Source organism: Triturus cristatus, chromosome 6, assembly GCF_964204655.1.
Source record: "Triturus cristatus chromosome 6, aTriCri1.1, whole genome shotgun sequence".
Lineage (NCBI taxonomy): Eukaryota > Metazoa > Chordata > Amphibia > Caudata > Salamandridae > Triturus > Triturus cristatus.
The window spans coordinates 531,297,914-531,317,637 of record NC_140589.1 but is presented as its reverse complement, the minus strand read 5'-3'; the positions used below and the strand labels follow the sequence as shown (position 1 = coordinate 531,317,637).

General features: G+C 44.8%; 1 protein-coding gene across 2 annotated transcripts in view; it reads right to left on the bottom strand.

Annotated features, from left to right (window-relative positions):
- SENP6 (SUMO specific peptidase 6) overlaps nt 1–19,724 on the bottom strand; it is a 755,486-nt gene that overhangs the window by 674,150 nt on the left and 61,612 nt on the right. The window contains exon 2 of one of the 2 annotated variants that reach the window (XM_085610971.1): nt 17,549–17,642. The exons of the other annotated variant lie outside the window; for it this stretch is intronic. Within the exon in view, the coding sequence (XP_085467097.1) occupies nt 17,549–17,642 (94 nt within the window). The remainder of the gene's footprint in view (nt 1–17,548; nt 17,643–19,724) is intronic. 2 annotated transcript variants of the gene reach the window in all.

The following is a 19,724-nucleotide window of genomic DNA, read 5'->3' as shown; positions in this document are numbered from 1 at the left end:
AGATATTGCTCTGCCCGGCCTGTCCGTTGAGGACCGGGAGCGGTTGGACGCCCCCTTATCGTCGGATGAAATAGCGACCGCGATTCGTTCCCTTCGCTCGGGCAAGGCTATGGGTCCTAACGGTCTGCCCATTGAACTATACAAATTGCGTCCTGATAAGCTTGCGCCCTTCCTCGGCCGCATGTTCCGCGACTCTCTTGCGGCGGGTTCCCTTCCTGCCGACCAGCGCTTGGCCACTATAGTCGTTATTCCCAAGGAGGGCAAGCCTCGTGACCGCTGTACCTCTTACCGGCCTATTTCACTGCTCAATGCGGAGCCTAAAATCCTGGCGAAAGTCCTGGCCAATCGATTGTTGAGTGTAGTGTGCGACCTTATTCATCCGGACCAATGCGGCTTTATCCCGCACCGCAACACCGCTCTTAACTTGCGGCGTCTGCACGGGGTCCTCGCCAGGGCGGAGTTTCTCTCCGAACCGGCCGTGCTGGTTTCTTTGGATGCCACGATGGCATTTGACACTATTGAGTGGCCATTCCTCTGGGCCGTCTTGGATAAATTCGGCTTTGGAGAGGGATTTATTGGCTGGGTGAGGCTCCTTTACACGGGACCCATGGCTCAAGTGGTGGTGAATGGGCGGGTCTCTCGGCCCTTTGCCCTTGGCAGGGGCACGAGGCAGGGGTGCCCGTTGTCCCCGTTGCTTTTTGCTCTCGCCCTGGAGCCACTCGCTGCCTGGCTCCGTTGGGAGCCCTCGCTTAGAGGGATCCGGTGGGGCCCGGGCTTTGAAGATCGGGTCTCGCTGTATGCGGACGACATTCTCCTGTACCTCACCTCACCGCGGCAGTCACTCAACGTCCTCTTTGACGTTCTGACCTCCTTTGGGAACAATTCGGGTCTCACGATCAATTGGTCTAAATCCTGCGTTTATCCCATCGCTGGTGGTCCTCCTCTCCTGCCGCCTCGGCTCCCGATTCAAATATCTCTGAGCGGCTTTAAGTACCTGGGGATATACGTTTCGCTGGACCCGGTGGCTCGCTACGAGCAGAATCTTCTGCGTCCACTTCGGCGGCTGCGGGAGGACACGGCCCGGTGGTGCAGGCTGCCCCTGTCCCCGCTGGGTCGGGCCGCGCTGTTTAAAATGATGTCCCTTCCCAGGTTCCTCTATGCACTCCAGAACTCCTTTGACGTTATCCCAGTGGCCTACTTTCGGGAGGTGGAGAGCCTGCAGAGGAGACTGGTGTGGAACGGCCGGGCGCGTATTGCTCTTGCCAAGCTCACTCTCCCCTGGTATGACGGGGGCATCGCGCTTCCTGACATTCGCAGGTACTATTGGGCCTCGCAGCTATCTGCCATTAACCACGCCACGTATGCGCCCGGCTTGAATCCGGCGTATGAGATGGACAAGTTCCTGCTTCCCGGCGGGAACTACAACAGGGCACTTTATTCCCGCCTGGCTGACCGGACCCTTGCGGGTCCTACTAAGATTGCTGTGCGGACCTGGAGGGCTGCCACTGCGGCCACGGGCTGGAGTGAGCGAATGACATGTGCTACTCCCTTGTTTGCCTCCGACCGCCTGGGCAGCTTGTGGACCACCAAGGGGTTTGACCAGTGGGACACGATTGGTATCAGCAAAGTGGGAGACCTGTGGCACAAGGGCGCGGTCAAGACTTTCGCGGTGCTCCAGGCCGAATACGAGCTGACCGACAGGGAGTTCTTCCGCTACGCCCAGGTTCGACACGCCCTGCTCTCGGTCTTCGGGGAGGGGACCAAGATCCCTGTTTCCTTGCCCCTCGAGGACCGCGTACTTGACGGACATGTCCCTGATAGTACTATTTCTTTAATTTATAAAAAATTGATTAATCACCGGGCGGATCTCCTGGTGCGCCTTCGGGAGGCTTGGACTGGGGATGGGGTTGAATTGGACGACGAAGACTGGCAGTCTGCACTGTCGTCCCCCAAGGAGGTTGCCATTCCGGCTCGTCTCCGGTTGGTACAGCTCAAGATTCTCCACCGGGTGTATGTTACGGGTCCGCGCTTGGTCGCGATGGGATTCTCCGACGACGGACTCTGTAAACGAGGCTGCGGGCTCAGCGCCACCTTTCTTCATATCCTTTGGGAGTGTCGCGAGGTGGCGGACTACTGGCGCCGGGTCCACACGGTTATGGGACAGGTCACCGGGGTTGTGCTGCTGCCGGAGGTGCGTCGCTGTGTCCTGAATGTGTGGGAGCCCAATGACTACAACGCGGCTCAGACTCGGTGGGCGGCCCTAGGGAACATGATTGCCAAGAGGGATATAGCGCAACATTGGGGCGCTCAACGGCCGCCCACCGTGTCAGTATGGAAGGAGAATATGGACTGGTGTATGTTTCGGGAGAAGACAGTGTATGTGGCCCGTGGCAAGCCGGGGGCATGGGGTAGAATTTGTGGTCAATGGAATGCGTATCGCGGAGGCATCTGTACGCCCCCCCTGGTAGACACTGATATCGCCATGTCCCCCTGACCCTTGACGGCTCCTGGCGCTTTTTGTAACAACCACATATGGACGTTCATCTCCCTTGACCCCCTTCCCCCCCCCCCTCCGTCCCCGGCCTCCCGGTACTCCTCTCTTTAGCGGATTGCTCAAATGTTCTGACTGGAGTCTCCCGGGGGGAGCCTGAACCGCACTGGTATCCCTCGTAACTCGCCTTTTGTTTTTATTGTTTTTTTTTTTTGTTTCTGTTATTGTTGGACTGACGCTTGCTGTTCTTCGAGGACTATCTTGAGCCACTGCGGGGCAGTGCCCTGGGAACGGATTGCAGCTTTGATATGTGTATATTTCCTTATGTACCTAGCGGCCGGCCCGGGTGGTTGTAGGCCCATACTTGTAACCGAATTATTGTTCAATAAAAACTTTTTCCCAAAAAAAAAAAAAAAAAAAAAAAAAAAAAGCTCCTAATGGGCTTAGAGAACTTAAAATTGGAGGGGAGAAAACTACTCTGGATATTGTCGTATCAAATAATATGCGACATGTTAAATGGGATAGATTCATAGAGAAGCCAGAGACAGTAGAGGACCTTAAAAAAGTGGTCATTAACGAAGTGGCCAATTTAAACATCCAATCGGCCAACAAAAATTTCCCCTCAATTATGCTTGAGGCTCATACCATCTTTTTCGCAAAACTTCAAGGGTTTTTTTCAAAGCCCTGTAAGACTGGAAAAGATAATAAGAGAAATCCTCCGGAGGTGGGATGGTTTAACAATGCTTGTAAAGTAGCTCGACAGAATTTGAGTGTAGCCCTCAGATCAAGAAATATTGAAGGCGTGAGATCCGCTAGGAAGCTATATAGGCAAGCACAGTTAGTGGCTAAGAAAGAGTGGGACGAGGAGCATTGGCAAGATTTGAAACTCTCCTGCCTAGCCAAAGACCAAAAACAATTTTGGGCTATAGTTAAGTGGGACAGAGGTGGGATTGCTCCATCACCCCAAAACAATGTTGCAAAAAATCAGTGGGTTGACTTCTTCAGACCGCAATATGCTTCTATCTTATCTGAAGGAGGGCATTCACTCCCCCAACTATTTATTTTCAAACACAGGTGTTTTCGATTAAAGATGTTAACCTAGCTCTAGATTGTGTAACTGGGGGCAGAGCCCCAGGAATGGATGGGATACCTGCGGACGTATTTTTAACTGATAGATTATCCTGGTGTCAATATTTCCAATGGCTAGCTAATTCTGTTGCTATGGGTGCACCCATTCCCCCTTCATGGAAAGGCGCGGAAATAATCCCGGTCTTTAAAAAAGGTGATAAATCACTACCAAGTAACTATAGACCTATTAGTCTTATAGACTCAGCTCAAAAAATAATAGGCCGATTAGTGCAAAATAAATTACAATCTTAGGTAAAAGAAAATAACATTTTATCCCCGTATCAAGCTGGGTTTAGACCCTGTACCAGCTCTGTTGACCAGGTTTTTTATTTTCTAGCACTCTACTGGAGGAATGTGAAGCTGACTAATGGGACCCTTTATGCGGTCTTTATAGACTTGAAATCAGCTTTTGACCTAGTGCCCCGCTCTAAACTTTGGAGGGTTCTCCATGACGCAGGGATGGCCCCAGAACTGTTAACGCTACTTGTCCGCTTGCATGAGAACAATTATGCACGTATCAGGTGGGGAACCCAGGGGGAGGTGACTGACCCATTTCCTGTTGAAAGTGGTGTTCAGCAGGGATGTGTCCTGGCACCTACGTTATTCTCCTTGTACATCAATGGCATAGTTGATCATCTTAGATGCTCCCCCACAGATGCCCCTGTATTGGCAGGGTCTCCTGTGCCAGTCCTCATGTTCGCGGACGACACGCTGATAGTCTCACGGACACCAAGCGGGCTACAGAAGGCATTAAATATATTCGGTGACTTTTGTCAAGAACGTGGTCTTGAGATAAATACCTCCAAAACTAAGTTTATGTGCCTAAACCAGCGGAAAAACTTTAAAGGTGTTTAATTTTAATGGCATTCCGTTGGAACAGGTTGAGGCATTTACATACTTAGGAATATCCCTTCAGAACAATATGAAATGGACAAACCACATTGATATGGCTGCTCTAAAATTCCATCAGCTAGCAGGTGCAATTGTTTCCAAATATAAATCTTCTCTGACCAAGCCCATTACTCCTGCCCTAGAAATTTATAATATGAAAGTCGTTAGTGCTTCCTTGTATGGTTCGGAATTATGGGGCTTTGCTAATTTGAACCAATTAAGATTGGCAGAAAATACGTTTTTACGCTGCCTAACAGGAGTTCCCCAAAGTACCCCAATGATTCCGTTTACATATGACCTAGGCAGGAAAAAAGTTGAGGATTTGGAACGATTACGCCCACTCCTTTATTGGCGACAGATTATGGTAACTCCTGAACTAGTCCATTATGCCATCCCCTTGAAGGACATTATTAGGGCTGATCGTTTTCATTCCATTTCATGGCTTAAGGAAATCAGAGATCTGCTAATAAAATTGGAACTAGGGCATTTATGGAATGATTAAGAAAACGATGGAGGGTAGTGCCTTCTTAATTGGTCCACGTCAGTGGATAATCAATATCAGAGACATTGCTCGAATGAAGATCATTTGTGTTGTTTTTATTTATCTTTTTATCAAAGGAGCGCAAAAATTTCAAATTGTGAAGAGAAAAACAAAAGCCGACACGTGTTTCGCCCTAGTGGCCCATTGGCCGTGGGCTTTTTCAAGGCGGTGAATATTAATCAACACAGTCTTCCTGTGAGAGTAGAAAAGACGTCTCTGCGGTCCTCGGGAAAGTCGACTAGTGAAAGGAGCTGTCACAGCTCCTTTCACTAGTCGACTTTCCCGAGGACCGCAGAGACGTCTTTTCTACTCTCACAGGAAGACTGTGTTGATTAATATTCACCGCCTTGAAAAAGCCCACGGCCAATGGGCCACTAGGGCGAAACACGTGTCGGCTTTTGTTTTTCTCTTCACAATTTGAAATGTTTGCGCTCCTTTGATAAAAAGATAAATAAAAACAACACAAATGATCTTCATTCGAGCAATGTCTCTGATATTGATTATCCACTGACGTGGACCAATTAAGAAGGCACTACCCTCCATCGTTTTCTTAACCTAAACTTTTCAATGGCTCTTGGGTGTAGCCATTTACAAGGACTGTGCCACATATAAAATTGGGCCCTAACAACTGCAGCGTCGCAAGTCCAGAACTTTCCACCCATACAGCAACCTATACATTTATGGAATGACTCAGATGGTTCAAGTTTCCCATCTAAGTCAATCCTTAAAAAATTGTACTGGGATATGACCGTGACATCTGCCTTTAGCTCTGGTCAAAATGCTAACCTAACGGGTCGCTTTTTTGACATCAAATCTATACCATCTTGCGAGGCATTTTGGGATATTATAGAAAGGCCCACTGACAGAAAGTTGTACTTTCAGTTCAGAATTGGGTCCCTTCCTGTAAAAGCGTTTACCCATAGATCGTAATCTACCCGAGATAATAAATGCCCCTGTTGCTTAGATTTGATTGAGGACATAGGTCATTTGCTGTTTGTGTGTCCGTTGTACATCGCTCCACGTCATAGGTGGTTAAAACCAGTATGTTCAAATTTGGGAACACGTAGGTATAAGGAGGCCCTAAGAATACTTGAAACCGATTGCTCTCCCTGTTTGGCTATTGCTGTTGCTAAATTCTTAGGGTGGGCCTGGATAATACGCTTTCGCACCCTAAAATCTTTAGAAGCTGGCCAGTGAACTCTTGACACCAAATGACGTATGATCAATTTTAAATAATTATGACTTTATCTTTTTAAATTGATTTAAATTACTGATGATGTTTATTTTTCAAAATTATTCGCCAGCAAACATGATTTAATGTATTTTTAAATTTATAAATTGTATTTTAATATAGTATTTATAGTATTGTTAGGATGTCTACCTGCTTTTATGACACGCTGTTGAATAAAGCTTTGAAACTTGAACTTGTTATGTGCAGTGCTTTGAAACACCAGATGTGTATAAAGTGCCAAGTTAAAACATGTCATTATGATTGAAAGCTGGCCTTCAATATCAGTGGTTTGTAGATCTAGCTAACACAGGTAGAAGAGATGTTAAAACAACAATCTATTCGAGGCACTTTAGAACAAGCATTTACAATGCAATAGGTCTCGCACCAACATTATTTTGATCTATTGACATTGTAAATGACATTTCTTTTTGTTTTTCTTTTGGAAAACATAAATAAAAGGCATTGTAATTTATAATGCCAATAGCTAAATGTTTACTTTAAGCTATTGCCATTGTTAATACCAATGCCTTTTATTTAGGTTTTAAAAAAGAAAACACAAATAAAAGGCATTGTCATTTGCAATGTCAATAGCAAATGCCTTTTATTTATGTTTTACAAAAGAAAAACAAAAATACAATGTCATTTACACAATATGAATAGCACAAAATAATGTCAGTGTGAGACCCATTGCATTGTAAATGCTTGTTCTTTAACCTAAGAAGTTTTTCAGACTAATTTTGGATTTTTGCTGAGGCACTTAAAGGGGCCGAGGCAAAAAGTGAGGGCGCATTAATTAGTTTTTGAATATGATCCTTACTGTAAGCTACGTATCACGTTCTGTCATCGTCACAAAAAAATGAAAATAAAAACAACAAGCACCTATCAAACTACACTCCAACAAATACCACCACTCAGAGCACCAGCGCAGTATTTAATCCCGCTCAATCTGCACTTATAGCACTTTTTCTTGACAGCTTTAACTGTCAGAACAACCTCGCGGGTATGCACCCGCTACACAAACCAAGAAACAAAGGGGGATTAAGCTCCAAATCAGTAAGGGTGAGCCCTATTCAAATTAAAAACACCAAAGAGCCACTACTGATACACAATTCTAACATTATTACATAAAACAGTGCAAACAACAACCTCTTTTTACGTATGAATTAATCAAAATTTATTCAGAACATCACGTTTGAAACAAAATTTAAACAAAATCACTGTTTTAAAACTTCACCAGCCACCTCATTCCCTACTCACACAACGAACAATTTTGAAGCATCCTTCACCCACAACCTCTTGTCTTTCATACACCAATCTCTCGAACACTCTCAAAAATACTGACACCCCTCAATTCAACTTCACACACATTCCAGCATCCCAAATCCCTACCTACAATTCAATATTATATAATCAAAAAGCATCTATTCATAAAACAAAACCCAACCAAGAAAAAATTGACAAATTAGACAAATCAATCAATCAAAATCATCTACAAGTCCAGTTTCAATCTCTAGCTTGTAGATTTCATGTTCTGGCTAAAATTCCGGTCCGTTTTTTGAATATACCCAGGTATCTTTTCAAGTTATTTTGGTTATCACTCAGGAATACCACCTTTTTATGAAATAGACAAGCGCGGATATACACGCTTTGGCATATTGTAATCCCCCGTGGCAAAAAATGGAAATAACTCTTGGCCATTCCAGTCCACACCATAAGTCCCAGAATGCAAAGAGACGACACGTGATCGCGTCATCAGTTCAAACACTTCCGCGTTGGTTAGCGAACACCGCTACGTTCCCCAGCGGCCCACTGAGAGATGCATACTGAGGAAGAAAAGATTTGTCATTTAGGTATGGACCCTCGTTAGGTCGAGCGGGGATTTAGCGAAGCGCTCTGCCTCTCTCCTTTCTTTTGAACGAATGCGCTAAGGCTTCTGTAAAGCATTAACTTTGTACCTTGGTTGCCGCTGAACAAGTGGCTAAGCGCGTCCCGAGTGGTATACAGGTAGTCGCCCTCCCGCCATCTAGGATTAATAAGCACGCTCCACTTCAGATTTGTTGGTGACATTGAAAAATGCGCACTTTTTCATTGTTAATAGCATTGAAACAGACACATTACCTTTTCCTTTCAGAAATTGTGAACGAAGGAGCATACGAACCTCGACATCTAATTACCAGTTGCTTGTGGGCAGAAAAATAGAGAAGGTATTTAATCATAACCTTTGGGCCTTTATTTGGGTTAACCTGATATGAAGAAGTGAGACTAATGGCTTCTAATTGGTTTGCCCCCCAGTGCAATTTAGGACTCACCACAGACCCATGACACAACGGCGGTCGGTCGTCGATCGGCCACCACAAAAAGTAAGACTTTTTCTATTTTTGGACAGGATAGAGATGTTGACAGACACAGTACTAATGTTTTGGACATTAGAGGTTAAAACCTGATGATTTTTTCTGCAGGGTTGCTTGGCAAGTCTTTTTGAAGATTTTTACGCAGAGATCGGCTGATCTTGCAGCATGGATTTAGGTAAGCAGACTCCTTTGGCTGAGGTAAAAATGGGGCATTGTGAGAAAGTGTGGATAGTTAGTAAGACTAAGTCTTCTGTGTATTTCTTCCAGCTTTCTGGTCCTGAGGAGAACCCCATATTTGGAGGGGTTTGAAACGCGTCGACCTTCTATGGCCAATCTAATATTCAAGACATTAAAAAGAATTGTGTTGATTTGTCTAAATTGTCAATTGTTTCTTGGTTGGCTTTTGTTTTATGAATAGATGCTCTTTGATTATATAATATTGAATTGTGGGTAGGGGTTTGGGATGCTGGAATGTGTGTGAAGTTGAATTGAGGGGCGTCAGTTTTTTTGAGAGTGTTCGAGAGATTTGTGTATGAAAGACGAGGTTGTGGGTGAAAGATGCTTCAAAATTGTTCATTGTGTGAGTGGGGAATGAGGTGGCTGAAGTTTTAAACAGATTTTGTTTAAATTTTGTTTCATACATGTGATGTTCTGAATACATTTTGAATAATTCATACGTAAAAAGAGGTCGTTGGTTGCATTGTTTCAATTCAATGCGCTGTCAATGTTAGAATTGAATATCAGTACTGGCTCTTTGGTGTTTTTGAGTTGCGATTCCGAAGGCAAGGAGTCGAACCGAAGATGCAGCAGTGATGAGTGTTTTTTGTGATGGGTCCAATCCATGCAACAGCGGTGATGCATTTTTTAGCAGAACCAACGCACTGCTCAGCCGAGAAGATGTGCCGATTCTGGTTAGTGTTCTGTCGCTCAGTAGAGAATGGATAAGTTCTGCTCGCAAAGTACCTTAGGCTCACTTCCAAGGGTCCAAGAGCAGGGTGGCACCACTTGGCAAGGTAGACTCACAGAAGGCAGAGTCCAGGTGCAGAAGCAGGTTGGATGATAGTCTTGTATGTCCCTGAGACTTCAGATCAGGAGGCCAACCAGCTAGCCCCTGGAGTCACTCTGGGTCCAAGTAATGCAGGTCCAGTCCTCCTCACCCGAGCAGTAGGGCAGCACAACAAGGCAAGAGTTAAACAAAACAGAAATCCAGCATTGTGACAGCCCTTTCAGCAGCACAACAGTCCTTCATGGCAGAGTCTTCACAGATCCAGAGGTGTACTGAACTGATGGAATCAGAGGTCCAGTACATATACCCAGTTGGGCCTTTGAAGTGGGGGAGACTTCAGAGACAGGCCTTTGAAGTGCACAGAGGTCCTGCTCTTCCTGCCCTGACTCGCTACAGGGGGGTATGCGGCCCTGTGTGTGTGGACAAGACACAGCTTATTGAGATGTAAGAGAGGCTGGGTCCAGCTCCTCCCTTCCATCCTGCCAAATTAGTCACACTTACGCTCCCATTGTGTGTGGCTGTCTAGGGCAGATACCAAAACCCCAACTGTCACCCACCTCAGATTGATCAGAGACAGGCAGCAGGCACCAAATGGCTAAAGTAAGAAAATGCCAGCTTTCTAAAAGTAGCATTTCCTGAACTGCAATTTAAAATCCAACTTCACCATAAATTAGGAATTTTAAATTAGGATTCCTGAGACTCCAGACATGGGGGTTGTATCTCCTCCCAATTTGAGATTACACGTATACAATGTAATAAGGTAAACCCAGTGTTATCCTATGGAAGAAATAGGACTTGCTGTAGTGAAAAATGTCTGAGAGTTTTCAATAACAGGATAAGTAAAACTTAGTACACGTCCTGCCTTTTAAATACATTGCACCCAGCCCTCTGGGTTTATTTTGCCAGGTCGACATGGCAGTGAAGACTGCACACACAGGCTGTGCAATGGCAGGCCTGAGACATGGCTAAAGGGCAACTTAAGTTGGGGCGGGGGGGCACACAATCACTGCAGCAAGACCACTAATAGCATTTCATTTACAGGCCCTGGGTACAGGGAGAGTACCACTTTACTAGAGACTTATAAGTAAATTAAACATGTCAATTTGCGATGAACCGATATTACTATGTTTAAGGGAGTGAGCACAGCGCTTTAGCACTGGTTACCAGTGGTTAAGTGAACAGAGTCCTAATACCAGCAAAAATGAGGTCAGAAAAGTGGAGGAGGCAGGCAAAATGTTGGGCAGAAGTCCACGCTGAGGCTGTCAGGTTTAACAACTGCCCGACCTTGTTATAATTTAGGGACAAGTCGAAGAAAAACCTCTATAAAGAACACTACATTATGACGTAGTAACAGTCTCGTTCCACTGTCTGAACACAGCTACCCCTCCATTCACCCATGGACTGTATCAGTTTCCTTTCCTTTGACCTTGAATTGTAAAATTTCAGCTAGGTTTGCACCATAGAAATAGCACTTACATATATAGATAAGATGTAGTTACTCTGCTTTGGGAATTTTAGAAATAAGGTTGGGAGTCCTCGTCGGATATGAAAAAAATATTTGCCATTTATGGACTGTCCTCTTAATATATTACAGTATCACAACCATGATGCAACTCATGATGCAAGAGTGTGGAATTCCTATCACTCTACACACAGGGCATATTGATTGGGGACCAGGGCAACAAGTTTTCATTAGATTGTCCAAAGGTCCAGTCATCTGCAGCACAAACCCTTTGGCTTCCAAAATACAGTACTGAAGTATACATCTGAGAAACATGAGGGTTTGCTACTAAGGCAGGGCTTGTTTTAATAGGTATAAGTTTATCAAACTTTTAGATACGATTTATTAATGCAAAGCTTTTCCTAATAGGGCACATGATCTAAGGACATGCAGTGTGATCTGTGAGCTCAGCTTAAAATACGGACAGAGGTTCCATTATAAAAATGTGCACGATGCTTGAAATATTTAATAATTTGAGACTATTTACAATGCTTTCAGAATTCCCTTGGAATGGCAAAATTACAAAAATATGACAAGTATGTTAAATGTGTATTAAAAATACTTTTCAAAAATGGAATGGCCTGGCAGCACATTGCCACTGCCAGACCCACCTAAAATGTGAGAAAAAAGTCAACAGAAAGAAAAAAACAAATGCAAAGGGGTGGGAGAGCAACGGTAGTGCAAGCAGGTTAAAAAATGAAAGCCGCCAAATGGCAGCAGTTTCGGAGGCAGAAAAGGAAGAGGCGTGGGAAATGTGCAGTGGTACAAGAGCAATGAGAAACTTGGAGATGGGCATTTAAAATCAGATGAATGGATAGAGCAATAAAAAAGGTGGGGGGGTGGAGCAATACAGAAATGTGAGAGGAAACCAATCAGATGAGAGCGATTGAACACTAATGTACAAATATATGTCGATAAACCACAATGAAAAACAATGCATACTTTTACCACAAAGTTATTAGTTTGCAAGTACCATTACAACGCAATTTTTTTCTACTCATACCATTAGATAGCAAGTTCCTGGAAATGCTTTTAAAATGTCATTATAATGGATCCCTTTACTCCGCATTCTTTTCCCACGCATTTTTTTATTAAAAAGCACCCCTACACTATGCAAAATTCTACATCAAAATACACTACCCTACACAACCTCAACACTACCCTAATCCCTCAAACACTACCCCCACCACGACACTACCCCTTCCCCCAGACCTGTCCCTACATGCTAACACTACCCTGCATGAACCCCCCCGACATTACCATAATCCCCTAAATCACTACCCTACACTACTCAAACACCACTACACTAAACACTAAAACACTACCCCGTGCACGACCCTTCCCCTTCCCCAGTCCGCTCCCTACACACAAACACTACTCTGCACGACCCACGACATTACCCTAAACCCAAAAACACTACTCCTCAAACACAACAACACTACCCTTAATCCTAAAAGACTACCCCCTGCATGACCCACCCCCTACCCTAAACCCTTTAAAACTACACGGCCCCTCTTACCTCTCTCCTCTCGTGGCTCCTCTCTACTCCTTCCCTGTGTCGTCAGAGGGGCGGTGCTCGGTGCACATCGTTGTGAGGAAACAGAAGAGCCTCAGTTTCCTCACAACGATGTGGATCGCATTACAACACTTGCGTTATAACAGTGCATGCGATGTAATAACATGTGTACTAAAGGCTGTAATGGTATGCGGAGTAAAAGTCGTGTACTAATTAATGGCTGTTTACCCAAATGCACTTGCATAGAGCACTGAGATCGAAAGGAAAAGTAGTTTTCTGAATTTAAGCAGTGGAAGGATACAAGTCATTCAATCAAAAGGATAGCAAAGAAGCTATGCTTCATCAGCGGGACAAATACAAACAAGCATTGGCATAGCCAATAGGTCTCGCCTTTGGGACTTTATAAGTGTTTAGCTATGCAACAGTGGCATAACTAAATACTTATAAGGTCCCAAAAGCGAGACCTATTGGCTATGGAAAGTTAAAGTGATCGCGATCACGATGAAACATCAAAGCGGCCGTGAGGCCGCGAAAGTGAAAGTAATCGCGGTAAAGCACAGCGCGCGCGCCCGCGCAAATGCACTGTAGCTCTATGCCGGCCTGGTAGCACTTTTTGGAGCCCTTTCAATAAGTCTCGCCAGACCAGCGCATGCGCTGGGTCAGGCGAAACCTAAAAAAGAAGGAGTCATCAAATAAGCAGCAAGCAAATAGGACAGACAAAAAAGTCCAACAATGTTGCGGAGGAGGGGGGTAAAACCCATTGTACTTTTTTTTCTGTGGTCCACAACAGAGCTTTCGACAACAAGCAGTCTTGTAGGAAAGATCTAAATAGGTGATATGAGATGCAGACATAACTGCTGCCCCTGCACTACCCCAACGGGCAAACCAACCATTCTCATGAAACACCTGCAGTTCCAACTACATCTCAACCACGCCATGCCAATCTTAGGAACCCTCGTTAATCTGAGATGACCTTTCTGACTTTTTCCATAACAAAATGCTCAAGATCTACACCAACTTCGCACCCTAACCCCAACAAATGATATCATCAAGAACCCCCCCCCTCCACCACCTCCAGTGGCACCCACCCTGCCTAATGAACAGGAGCCCCTTCACCACAGAAGACACTGCCAGAATAATGCAGGCCATCCACTCAGGGTCCCCCATAGATACCTGCTGTCACCACATGCTCAACCTGGTCAAAGACTCACAATGGCAGACCCCAGGTAGTGCACCTCACACCAGTATCAATGTATTAGTTTCCTGTGCAAAACAACCCTGCGCCAACCGCTGCATGACGCCCCTGTTTCCAAATCCAAGCTTGTTTAAGTGAGTTGGGGATGCACCAGGGGAATGAAGTCCAGAGATCAAGTAAATGTCAATAAAGTTCTTTATTTTCAATTTGTACAAAATGCACCAAGTGTATCAAGACTGGCTGTGTCTTGATACACTGAGTGCACTTTGTACAAACTGAAAATAAAGAACTTTATTGACATTTACTTGATCTCTGGACTTCATTCCCCTGGTGCACCCCCAACTCACTTAAAACATGCTCAACCTGGTAAGAACACCGTACAGCGCCAACCTCACCACCATCATCATGATGCATTCCACCATCCTCCGCAGTATCCTTCCAAACAGTTGGAAACATGCACAGATCACAGCTTTCCTGAAGAAACCCCGGGCCAACCTGATTGACTTCAGCACCCACAGGTCTAGCCCACTCCTGCTCTTCTTAGCCAAAGTCCTGGAGATAGAGATCAACAAGCAACTATCTGCCCACATCGAACAGCACAAACTACTTGACTCCACCCAGTCAGGGTTCGAGAACAACCAGAGCACGGAAACAGCCCTCCTGGCAGCAGCAGACAACATGTGGTCAATCATGGACAGAGGAGAAAAGGCCAGACTCATCCTACTCGACCTCTCAGCAGCGTTCAACACAGTCTCCCATTGAACCCTCGCCACCAGATTCCAGGACTCACGTACCCAAGAGCACATCCTGGGTGGATAGCCTCCTTCCTCTCCAACATGACACAACAAGTTAGACGCTCCACTATCAGATCCGAACATAAGATACTCATCTACTGAGTCCCCAGGGCCCCTACCTCAGTTCAACACTGTTAAACGTGTACAATACACCTTTCGCCCTCATCATTAGAACCCACGGGTTCCCCTCGATAACACTCAAGTCATTCTCACCGACTCGAACACTACCACAAGGACCCATTTCACCACCTACTAGTCCAAACAAGGCCAACTGGATGCAAAAAAACTGCCTCAAACTCAGACAAAATGGAGATCATTATCTTCGGATGTAAGAGCTCCCCCTGGGGCTCATCTTGGTGGCCACCCAACCTAGGTCCTACACCCACAGACCATGCCAAAAACCTCAGCATCATCCTTGATGACAAACTCTCAGTGGACAAACAGGTCAATGCTGTGATCGCATACTGCTGCTACATCCTTAGAATGTTTCTCAAGATTTTGAAATCATTCCCAACGCTCCAAGAAACATGGTAACCCAGGCCCTCATCATCAGCCGACTTTACTATGGCAACGCACTCTATGTCGGCATCTCCAACCAATTCATGTAAAGACTCCAGACCATCCAAAATACCGCTGCCAGACTCATCCTAGACATCCCCAGAATAGCGCACATCACTCTCTACCTCAATGAACTACGCTGCCTACCCATCCTGAAGCTTAGCAAATTCAAGCAGCTCACTGATGCCTAAAAAGCCCTTCACAACACAAGACCGGCGTACCTCAATGACCGACTCCAACTATCAACCCTCCAGACAACTACGCCCCACCTCACTCTCCCTTACACAGATCCCCCGCATCCACAGAAGCAAGACGGAGGATGCGCTTTCTGCTTCATCGTCACCAAAAACTGGAAGGATCTCCCTCTACTCATCAGAACTGCCACGCTACTCCTCAACTTCCACAAGAAACGAAAGACCTGGCTGTTCATCTAGAAGCACTGTTGAGCCTCTGCTCCTGCTCCAGCGCCTGGATATCCTCACGGGTGATAAGTGGGGCTATACAAATCTACATAACATAACAGATTACCATATCCAATTGATTAACTAATTAATGTCATGGGTTGAATCATAATGGGCTATATAATCTTTGGAAGCGGAGACATTAAGTCTGGAGTCCTGACCAAGAGGAAAAGGGAAAAGTTCCTTAGATGGCCATTGACACAAATCAGGAAGCACAGTGAAGCACCTATCAAAAAGCACACTAACCCTGCCATATCATGAGTGACTCATGGACACTGGAAGCATTCCAGGTTTTAGATCTCGATTTACTGTAAGGACCACTTCATGAGAAGATAGACTGGCCTCCAAAGCAAAACTACTTAAAGCATTTCCTAGCAACGACATTGGAAAAGTACTTCTCTAGAGGTAACTGAGTTTCCATAGACCTTCCATTTACTTTTATTGAAATTATTTGTCCTTCCTTGTACTTTACCCTTTTTTGCACCCCTACCATGCCCTCTTTGCTCAACTAAGGAAGCATTCATTTACAATCTCTACCTCACTCTTTTGCTTGAATAAGCTCCTTTCTTTTATATTAGCCTGTAAGAACAAAACCAAATATGGTTTTAACCACATTTAAATCGCACCAATGTACTCATGGACTATGCAGAGGGAATGATTTAAATAATATTACTCACTACTCTTGAAACCACAGACTGATTTCACACACCATTTAAGAGGATGAAACATTGGTGAATTTGAACAGAACAAACCTAAATAAGTAGTTTAGTACTCAATTTTTCTGTCTGAACAAATACATTTTCAGACAAATAAATACATAGAAGGGTAGAAATCTGGGTACACAGGATTGGGAATCCACAATCCCATCAAGCATGTTCAGGGAACCAAGAAATAAGGAATGGTTAATTTATCTGTTCCCCTTCTGATTCAGCGTGGAAGAAGTAATTAACCATTATTAGCAGTTTGTTTCTCTTCAGGTTGAATAGCAGCAGATTAAGATACAGCGGTCCATCAAGGCCTGCTGAGAAGGAAACAGAGCCACCTTCTAACCACCGACAGAAAGCAAAACGTATGTACTCTTCTTAATGAGCACACCTAGGATAGCTCTAAAAATAAAAATATCAATAAATAAAGAACAGTCACTGGGGTCTTTGTGTGGTCTGATAAAATAATAGAGTAGGGTTTTTCAAAGTCGGTCCTGGAGGGCCGGATCCATGCCAGATTTTTAGCATATCCATATTTAGATAAATGTAGTTATCTTCAATATCTGTCATTTATCCGGCCCTCCAGGGCAGGCTTTGGAGAAACCTGTAAAGGGCGAACGGCTGAGTTTTCCTAAAAAAGTGGAGGCTTCCTGGAAGCATGATCAGCCCATATTAAGGCTAGACCTCCATCAAAAACAAAGATTTTTTACAGTATGTGGAAATTAGCAGGATAGAGTGGAAAGGTGTGGTAGAATTAGGAGTTCCTAAGCAGCAGGAGACACATAGTATAGGGCCCATCAATAAACTGACATACTTACCATAAAAACAGTGACATCTCGCACAAAATGTGTTGATTAAAACACCACAATCTGTCGTAACATTGTATAGACTAACTGGTAAGAATAGACATACTTATCTTCTCAATAGTTAGTGTTTACAAGGTATGCAGCAAATGCCATCATGTTATGGGTTTTCCCCAAAATAAACAGAATTAACTGAAGTGTTCACCAACAACAGTAATGGAGTATTACCATTTGACATGCTTCCAGTCAACTAAATAACTTTCTCTTTAAAAGAAACACACACTAAAGTGTGTCAGTCTACACTGCACAGGATCAGCTTTAAATACAATAAACAATATACACCATGCTGTTTGCTATAGTAATAAAATCACCCTTACTCTCTCTCTGCATCCCCTTCACTGTCTTCTGACTGTGCAAAGCTCCAATTATTTGTAAAACCGCCATCTTTCTTGGCCTGAGTTTTAGTCAAAGCTGGAATGAAAATAGATTTACGTAAATCTTCTGATCAAAAGAACACGCTAAAAATATAGTAACAATGAAAAATTTGAAGGTTCAGTAGTTTTGTCCAGGTTATTACAGGGGAATGCCAGACTTAACTTGTTTAAGCACTAACTTACCTGTAGGACCACAACAGGAGTTTTAATATCAATATTTTGAAAGCACTTCTTAAATGGTTTCTTATAGCACATCATCACAGGAAAGACATTCACAGCTTAAAATAACTTTGGAGGTGTTTTTGGGGGGTTGGAAATAGCTGTTTGCTTATGAGCTGGAAAGGTGGACTAGTCGCATCTTAAGAGATGCTCCAGAGGGTCCTTCTAGCAAGCCTACAAACCTCTGAAGATAGCAAGCAATACCGATTCCAGACACACTGAGGAACCAAAGGTGGGAGCACTGGCAGTGAGAAATATCTAATTCTGTCTGTTAAGGGAAAAAGGGCATGGACTCCCACTGGGCGCAGGAAGAGCCACAAGAAGGGAAGGCCATGCTGCAGCCAATGGTAGTGTAGAAAGGCAAGATGACTCCAAGGTGTCAGCTCTTTGCTAGGGCTGACCTTTCCCCACTGAAAGAGTATAAGGGCCAGTAATGTGGGGGTGTTAGGGAGTGGTAGGGGGGATTCAGTGATAGCAGTGGAGCGCATAAAGGACCAGACACAGAGCAGTGGTAAGAGAGCCTGATGAAGAAACGTAGACGCCACTGTGGTTTCCTAGGACAGAGAGTGGTGATCGCTGCTGAAGGAGAAACCTGAACCCTTGTACAAAACAGACTAAATCTGGTGTGCAGTGGAGCTAGAGAACAGAAGTGCGGGCTGCAGGAATTGTGGCACAAGTGACACGCCACCAGGTAGAAACAAGCTATGGCCTGGTGAGGTGAGAGGGTACTTAGGAAGTTAATCGGCTGCTCGCCAATTCGAAAGGGCAAATCCTGGCAGGCCTAAGATACCCTGAGCAAATACTAACTGCAAGAAAAAGTCATAGTACCTTTGTAAAACAACACGATAAAGCATGGAAAGGGGTGCCTTTTGGTATGCGCTGACTGAAGCAGGCATTAGTAATGCTGATACACCAAGAACGCGCAAAGTGATGAGCACTGATAGCATAGTAGAAAGGTGGGCCAACTCAATGTATGTGTTGGTGATTGGGCCAATTTGTATGTAATGAGTGTGGACCCCTTTAGAGGGAAAACTCCATCCATGTGCGGTGACAAAGAATAGCTGGGTAAGACCTGCACCCCAAAAAGGAGAAAAGTGTCAATTGATCCTAACAAAATAGATAATGCCCCTTGGTTCGGCCTCCCCTTCCAGAAGGGGTGGGAGTTATGACTGGACCATGCACCTTAATTGAAGCCACCCCCACGGAGCAGAATCTGTGCAGGGGTATTGAAAGGGACAAAGAACGTCAGGGACGTTACTGGGCAGTGGAGTGGGACTGTGTTCAGCCTCGTCCTAAATTTACCAATAGGAATTTGGCCTTAGGGGTGGAGAGTATTTAACGACAGGCGCATGGCAAGGGTATCCCTTTCTACTGGGGATTCGGCTGGGCTGGAAGCAGATGCTTGCCCGAAGGGAAAGGTACGGTTACGCCGAAAGTGGTGGGTCATACACTTGGGGCTGGAAGCAGACGCATGCCCAGAATGTGAGTGAATGGTTGTACCCTAGGTGATAGGTGACCTGGGCAGACTGGTCAGAAAGGGTGGTTGAAGGATTGCTTGCAAGCTAGAAAACTGCATAAGAATCTGCGGCCTCCATTGTTCCTTAAATGTGAAATTGGTGTGGTATGAGTTTATGGGGTCCGAGAGGGCGACAGGGGGGATGACAACTAAGCTGAAATCCTAAATGCTGTTGAACTTCGTGGAGTAGGTGAAAGACTGGTGAAACCCATGAAGAGACTGCAGCACACAAGGCACACTTGGATAGAACATACCTATTGTGAAAAATAGAACATACCTAATGTGAAAAATGCAGAGGACTACCTACACATTATACCTTTATTTGGAAAGACAAAACTAGCACAACTATGCAGTCTAACAAAACTCTTCAATATGCAGAGGCAC